Below are 8,507 nucleotides of genomic sequence, written 5' to 3'. Positions count from 1 at the left end.
AATAGGTTTTTGGGTCGATAAAGCGGCCTAAAAGCCAATATAAATTGTTTGCTTGATAATAGTTGTTTTTTATTAGCTGGTTAAAAGCGCATGCAAGTGAATTTTGTTATAGCGGGGAGATGGATTTGATTCATTTGAACAATGATTCAAAATGCGGTACAGGTTTTTGGGCCGATAAAGAGGCGTATTAGGGGAAGGGAGATTGGAACCTCGGAAAATGTACCAAGGAGAATAATTGGGATTTGAGAAAGAGGAGAAAGTAAGGGAAGAGTTTATAAGAAGGGTGACAATAAAGAAAAAGCTGGAAAAAAAATGGGTGGAAATTAGTAGGATTTTAAGGGTAGATGTATCAAACTAGATTGGCACAGCCAAAAGTTTTTTTCTTTTTCTATATTTGATCAAATGCATTCTCTCTTACCTAATAATCTAATATACAGAATCAAATACATCACATCATTTGTTTTTTATTTTCCCTTTTTCTTGAACCTCTGAAAGTTTTAAAAATGATGCATTTACAGGGTTCGAACACGAGACCTCTGGTTAAGGTAGAGTTACAACCACGAGTTGATATTTGGTATTAAAAGAGCTAATAGGGATACATAAAAAGACTAGTTTTTTACTTCTTTTCGAGTAAGGGGAATATTTACAGAAAGGACCATCTCGAGAAATTAGCATGGCCGTTTGAAAAAACTTTCTGTGATCTCTACTGTATCTCCCTGTATAAGAAAAGTTCCATGAAAAAAAGAAAACATATACAAACCAATTTTTGTTATCCAGTAAGCCGAACTAACCCACCCATATCGACATTTAAACCTGAAAACCTAAGACTACCCGAGATTAATGGATTACCACGCCAACCCGAGAAGAAACACAAATGGTTTTCGGTGAACCAAATGTGTCAAGTCGAAGGGCTCTCAAAAGAGACTTGAGTTTGTTGGGTTTGTAGGATGAGGTCGGGTTTTTCACACGAACCATTTGCTAACCCTTCGATTAGTTTCATGACATGCTGAGTGTCGTTCAAGTAATACTTGGCTTTGCTTGGTTTTTGACCGACAGTGCAAGCGAAAATCTCAGGAGGAACAGGCCAAGACGAGCAAGACGCTTTGCTTAGTATATTCTCGAACATGTCTTCGTCTGACCGATCATCTCCTATGCACAACAGGAAATCTGGACGATTTCCGTTATCTGTTAGGGCAGAAAGTACCTTCTCTGTTACCAGGCCTTTACTAACACCCTGCAGGTTACGAGAAGTTTTGCATTAGTAAATCTTATACGAGACTGTCTCAAAGTGAGACGGACTCCTACAACTCTACAAGTATGTGTAAGTTTGTAAGGTGGAATGTTTCGTACCTGTGGCTTAACTTCCACGATATTATGACCCCGGCTAACAACAACCGGCTCATTAGCAAGGACATTTTCAAGGTGATCCAACAACTCTTTGGCTTGACAAGAGCCGAAATCAGGGTCTGCGTCTTGATGATGCCATACTAGGGCACTCTCCTTAGTCTCTATATAAGAACCGTCGGTCGCCTCAGTATAAAGCTGCATCACAGGTTCTGCCATGCTCTTCCACTCATTATCAGCAGTTATAGAGCTACTTTCCCAATCAAGGTTCTTGTTCCACCTACATACGCTCGGAAAAAAGAAAAATTGATTTGATTTTTTGCTATGTTACTCTGATACTTCACTTAGTTGCCGTATTCCGTATCCGATACGTATTTTGTCGGATACGATACGACACGACACTTTGATACTTCATTTTAGACCAAATATTGAAAATTTTGCACAAAATAGCCGTATCAGATACTCCGATACGTATTTTGCCGAATACGAGTAGACGAGTCTGAGTAACATAGATTTTTTCTTGCTCGGCCATCAAAATTAGCATTGAGCACAAGAATTGTTTTTTTATCTATCGACTCAACCTGAAACACTGACCCGAAATGAACCCAACTGAACTGACTCATAAGTCATACCCCAATGACCGGATTATAGCACCCAAAGAAAACCGCGTTTGTCAGGACTGCAGTCGATAAAAAAGACGAGATTAACCAGCATACCTCAGAAAATATCCATGTTCAGCAGCTATTCCGAGCTTTTCACAAGGGGAGAACCATTCACCAAGTGAATCTCGTCCCCTTCCGCTAACAATGAAAACAGTGTTCTTCGGGTCATCACAGAGAGTGTTCAGAAGAGCAATTAGTTCTGGATTCGGAGTTTTCACGATGGACATGTTGGGCACCACAGTTCCGTCATAATCCAAAAAAATTGCCCTGCTCTTTGTCTTCATGTATGCGGAAACAATATATTCAACAGAAAGCCTTCGGAAAGATGGAGACAGGGCGACTACCCTAAAACTCAACCCAAACCCAATTCCCCAGCACCGTTTGCTATAGTGATCCTTAGACGCACGCTCCAAATCCTGAACAAAACTCCGAGACCAATAGGCAACGTCATGAGAGCTAACATACCGGTAATGTTTCTCATGCCTTAGTTGTTTCTCTAGATCCTCCATACTGATGGCCATCTTCAATGCATCAGATACCGCCTCAATGTTCCACGGGTTAACCCTAATGGCACCGCTAAGAGATGGTGAGCAACCGATGAACTCAGAGACAACAAGCATACTGGAACGAGGATTGCTCGAGGAAATTCCCATTGTTTTGTGTATTTCTGCAGATCCTTCCCTGCAAATGATATACTCATACGGAATCAGATTCATCCCATCTCTAACAGCATTCACAATGCAACATTCCGCCAATGCATAGTAGGCGGTTTTCTCTGCGAGTGATAAAGGGTGGTCAATCAAAATTACGGGTTCATGTCCCGGAAAACCATAATTTTTGTTTATTCTCTTAGTAATCTCGTATGTCTCGGATTTTGCTTCCAGAACATCCTTCCCAGTACTTCTTGCAGGGTTCACTATTTGAACCAGGACTAATTTTCCCCGCAACCCGGGATGTTGTTGTAAAAGGTGCTCCATGGCTAGTAATTTGAGACTAATGCCCTTAAATATATCCATGTCATCAACCCCGACGATCATCTTTTTCCCCTTGAACTGTTCTTGAATCGATTTGAACTTAATAGATGCTGAAGGATGGTTCATTGCAGTTTCAAGGTGGTTAAGGTGAATACCGACAGGTAAAATCTTAACATACACGGTTCGACCAAAATAATCGATCCCAAGATATCCCCGCTTGGATTCATAGTCCAGACCTAGCAGACGGCTACAACACGAAAGAAAATGTCGAGCATAATCGAATGTATGAAAGCCAACTAGATCTGAGTTCAGAAATGCTTTCAGAATTTCATCTCTCACGGGCAAAGTCCGATAGATCTCCGATGAGGGAAATGGACTATGCAGGAAGAAACCCAACTTGACCCGGTAAAACCTCCTTCGCAAGAAAGTAGGTAAGAGCATAAGATGATAGTCATGAACCCAAACAAGGTCATCCTCGGGGTTCAGGATCTCGACAACCTTATCAGCAAACTTCTTGTTAGCGGAAACATAGGCTTGCCAGAGAGACCTGTCAAACCTAGATCCGTGATCAAGGGACATCGGCAACATATAATGAAAAAGAGGCCACAGATATTGCTTACAGAACCCATGGTAAAATTTCTTTTGTAAATCCGAGGGTAGAAACGTAGGCACGCAACGAAACTCCTTGAGCAATCTCGCAGCGACTTCCTCCTGTTCGGAGGGGTCCACATCCACCTTCAATGATCCAACATAAAAAACTTCGGTTCCAGGAGGAAAACCATCTTTCAGATGCAAGTAAAGTGAATCATCGTCTAGACTTAAACTCCAAATACCGGATTTAGGGTCTTTCTTAGCGTTTACAGGGAGGAAATTTGCTACTATAATTTTTCTTTCACGGTAAGTAGACGAAGAAGCATCAAACCCATTATCACTGTGTTGAGTAGAGTCTTCTTCGGGTATAACACCAGGAACAGTCATCACCCGCGGAAGGCTTCTGGGAGTCGCAGGCATATCTAGGAATCCACCAGCTGAAGCTGCTAAATCCATAAAGCTCGTATACGATCTTGATGCCATACCTGGAAAAATATGCAGAGTTATCATAAATATTACTCATGAAATAAATACTGACAATTATGAAGCTATGAGTACTTGTGAAACTGTTCATGAGATAAAAAGCGGAAAAAAAGACGATAACTTAATTTTACAGTTTAAAAGCGAAAAACAAGTAAATACGAAAAACAGTAGTGCTGTATCCATGGCCTCCTTAAGCACAGAAAAGAAGACGGGCATCAGCAAATCAGCATGATTGATCGAAAGAAATAAAACCAGTCACGACTGAAAAATCGGAGTCAAAGAAATCATTTTTCTTACAACCTAAGAGTTTGATTTTACCCATCAAAAAGAAAGCTAAGATTAAAAGTAAAGGATTGGAAGGAAAACACAGAAGTCTCACCAAAAGTCAAGAAAATAACAATCTGATCAATACAGTTCAAACATCGCAATCAAATTGGTAAAATATACAAGAAAAAAACATGCAAAACATCATAGGACTCCACACATAATAAGGTTACATTAATACGACAACGATTACTGTATTTAGAAGGTAGATGAACAAACAAATGCAGGCATACAAAATAACAGAGACTTACAGATACTAATCAATGACGAGATTTTAAGGAACACAGATAACAAAGAAAATAGCTGACGAGCCTTCAATACAAGATCAAATCGAAGAAGAAATACCTTAACTAAGCAAAAAATGAATGATGGGGTTAAAATGCTGTAAAAAGAATGCAAGGATGATCGATCCCTCACGATATACTAGCCATATATATAACCACTTGGCCTTTCAATGCATACCATAAACCACACTTTTTTCCATACCAAAATTGCTTAATCACATTCCTTTCGTTCTTATCATAACTTACTCGTTAAGGCCGTTATGGATAGCCGTTACACTGAACATTTTCCTTGTGTGACCATGATTCATCCTTATCTTAGATTATGAAGAATCGTAGAAATTCTCTGTCATTAAACTAGTTGTGCTCATATAGCAGATCAAATTGATTTGGTCTTGCATCGAATTTGAACTGGTTGGCATGACAGAATTTTCGATATTATTAAACATGACATGCTATCCATTTTGTTGAAAAAATCTCTTTTAATGTGATCTCCAAAATTTGTTTCAACGAATCGAATAAAAGATGCAACCTTTGACAACTGAAAGGCCAATCTTCCAAGTAAGGTAATCCACCTCCTGAGATTGCTTACTTAGAAACAAAATACGAAGTACTAAAACGACCAAAAAATCCTTGGATTTTAAATCCCTCTACTATTTGGTCTATCTAAACCGTACTAATAGAAAACCGCAAATTCTTGCTAAACTTACTCGCGCAACATAGACATCCGTTGCATACAATCAAGTCATTAACTAACTTATGAAATGAGTTGCTCCGTATATAATACGAAATGAGTCTATTACGCACTTACGTGCATACAACCGTCTAATACACTCACTCGAGTTTTTCAGAAAAAAACAATATCGAGGAGAATATAAATAAACACTCACCCCCAAGCAATAGTACCCAAGATATCTTTCAACTACCATTAATCCAAAAGAGAGAAAATGACACATTTGAAAGATAGGGAAAACAAAATCCAAGGAAATCATCTTTCTTTGTAACAAAAGACTAAAACTTGCAAGTAAATAGTACTCCTCCGTCACTCTTCCGTCCCAATCAATTGTTAACTTTGATTAAAATACCCCAAACCGGAGCAACCAAAAAACCGAAAAAAAAAAACAGGATAAATATGTAGAAATAGCTAGCAAAAAACCTTCACTTATCTAGTTATCCTTGATATCAGAAAAATAAGAAAGCAACAACAAGAATGTTTGTAAGCCATGAGTTTTGATCCCCCACTTCTACTTTGAACTGTCTTTCATTCAACCCTTCAGAAACCCAAATGGTGGTCCCACAATGGAGGACCCTAACCTTATAGTTTAACAACACCACCAAAATCCAAGTTAAAAAATAAAATAAAATAAATGAACAACTATTTACAGCTCATCACCAAAATGGCATTGTTGATTCAAGACCTCATTCCCAACAACATTACTCTAGTGCCTCAATGACTCTCGCAAATTGCAGGATAAGGGGGTCGGATGTACGCAACCTTACTTACACTCAAATTAATCATGCACAAAGTCTTATATATAATTGGAAACAAAAAAAGAGTAAAAATTAATGATTGAAGAAGTTTAAAGAACTGGGTATAAATGGAAATTAATGCATGATGTACAGTAACATAAACAAGTACAATGAAAAAAAAACTGAAAACAAAACCCATAATTCAAGAAAACTTACATGGCTGGATTTACATAGGAACAAATGTGTAATGAAAATTATACTCATACTCCCTCTCGATCATCTGTTTACCTTTGATTAAAATACTACTCGGCCGTATAATGGATAAACCAGTAAAAGGTAAACAAATGACTGAGACGGAAAGAGTGTTACATAGCTGAGAACAAAACCCCATGATTCAAGAAATCTTACAAAGCTGGATTTACAGAAAAATAAATGTGTAATGACAAATTAAAGATACGATCATTTATTTACCTTTGATTAAAATACCCTCGCCCCGACTATAATGAATATGTGAGTAGAAGGTAAACTAATGACTGATATGGACAGAGTATTACTACTATTTATTAAGAAAATGGGAAAAACATTTTACCTGAAACTGATCAAAAAGTGGGAGTTGAAACAGCTGGATTAAATGGAATAAGGTAATACCTTTCATCAATCTCTATAGAGAAAGATTATAAGAAGAAGATAAGGATGAAAAAAATGTAAACTTTTCCCAAGAAAAACAACAAGAAGAAAATGTTATCATCATTATCATTACTATGACTTATATATCATTGAAAATGAGAGAAATTAAGGAAGAAGAAAGACATAGAGACAAAAGATTAGATAAAGGGAAATCTTTGTTAACTAATTATATATATTTATAAACATAATAATTAATAAATTACTAATTATATTATAATGTTCCAAAGATCAAATCTTTAATGGGTTTTACTTAAATTTGATGATGGAAGAAGAGTAAAAAATGTTGGGTTTTATTTTAATATATATTTGTTGATTTATTTAATATTTAATTGAAGAAAGGAAAAAATAAAAGATTATAGGATAAACATGGATGTGAAAGAAAGTACGATGAGATAAGTGCTATATATACTTCCTCCATTCAACTCCACTCTACCACATTTCCTTTTTCATCCATTCAACTCCACTCTACCACTTTCCATAAAAAGCAAGTAAAATGACCCTTTTATCCTCATGACAAACAATTATTTACACAAAATGTCACTAGTTGACCCACATAATTACTCACTTTATGCACAAATTAATCATCCATCCCATTTCCCATTGTACTTTTATTACTACTTTATTATTTTCTTAACATTTGTGCAAATTGTACTATGGTAGATTGGAGTTGAATAGAGGAATTATTTTCTAGGATTAAAGTGAGTTAGGTTGAGAACTCTAGTGTGGCAGTTTTAAAGGGGTTTTCTCCAAAAATTTTATTCGAAAAATTCACACGGTACTCGTAAAGTTTGATATTTTACACAAAAAAATACTCCGTATAATTTTTTTGTTCAAAATTTTTTAAGAAGCTATAGATTCAAATATGACAATTATTCTTTTTAAGTCTTCGTTTTCGGAATGATGATCGATTTGAAAAGAATTCCTCACTTTCTGAACACGAATTACGGTCTTTTAAAGTTTTTTATATCAAAAAATTGGATATCTCGTGCAAAATATCAAACCTCAGGCGTACCGTCTTTTATTTTTTTACTTTAAAATTAATTTATGCTTTTAAACACTCATTAGTCCTTATCCTAGCAAGGCCGAAAGCAATTAAATACACATTCAAATCAATTTGGATGGTGTTTTCATTAAATGGTGATTTAATGTTTTAATGACAAAAATGAAAAGATAGATTTAGTTTGTGGGTTTCTTTGCGGTATTTGTTGTTGATCTTAAACTGGGATAAAAGATAAGAGTTTTTTATTTGTAATCACCTTATTTTTTCTTACATCTCTTTTATAGTTACTTAATTATACGAAGTATTTAATTATAATTTATATTATAATCTTAATTAAAATATCACATACGAATATGTTTAATGATGCGCCTATTTAACATTAATCATTCTTTTTCTTCAGTTCTTCCTTTAGTTTTTCTTTTAAATAAACACTTTTAAATCCTATTCCTAATCCTAGCAAGGCTAAAAACAATGTATTACACGGCAAACTTATTTTAGATGGTGTGTGCATTCAAGGATGATATATGTTTTAAGGAAATGGAAACATTTCGTATGTAAGTCGGTGAGTGTATTTGTAGTTGATCTTAAACTCGGATAAAAGATAAAAAGTTGTTGATCTATAATGATCTTGTTGTTTTCTAATCTCTCTTTTATCTTTGTATAAATAATTATTATAATCTTAATGAAAGCA

At 35.8% G+C, this 8,507-nt stretch overlaps 1 protein-coding gene across 2 annotated transcripts; it reads right to left on the bottom strand.

The window, feature by feature from the left end:
- Positions 1-596: 596 nt before the first annotated feature.
- LOC141652640 (putative alpha,alpha-trehalose-phosphate synthase [UDP-forming] 10) lies at positions 597-7,190 on the bottom strand. 2 transcript variants are annotated; one of them, XM_074460184.1, is made up of 4 exons: positions 6,719-7,190; positions 2,061-4,056; positions 1,351-1,624; positions 597-1,234 (listed from the first exon to the last, which is right to left on the bottom strand). In XM_074460184.1, exons 2-4 carry the CDS (start codon positions 4,052-4,054, stop codon positions 899-901), a joined length of 2,604 nt encoding a protein of 867 aa, XP_074316285.1. In that variant the 5' UTR covers positions 4,055-4,056; positions 6,719-7,190; the 3' UTR covers positions 597-898. The 2 variants fall into 2 exon arrangements, with proteins under 2 accessions (XP_074316285.1, XP_074316287.1); XM_074460186.1 differs by having other exon boundaries at positions 6,601-6,730.
- Positions 7,191-8,507: the final 1,317 nt, after the last annotated feature.

Source organism: Silene latifolia, chromosome 4, assembly GCF_048544455.1.
Source record: "Silene latifolia isolate original U9 population chromosome 4, ASM4854445v1, whole genome shotgun sequence".
Lineage (NCBI taxonomy): Eukaryota > Viridiplantae > Streptophyta > Magnoliopsida > Caryophyllales > Caryophyllaceae > Silene > Silene latifolia.
This window is presented reverse-complemented; position numbering and strand designations above follow the sequence as displayed.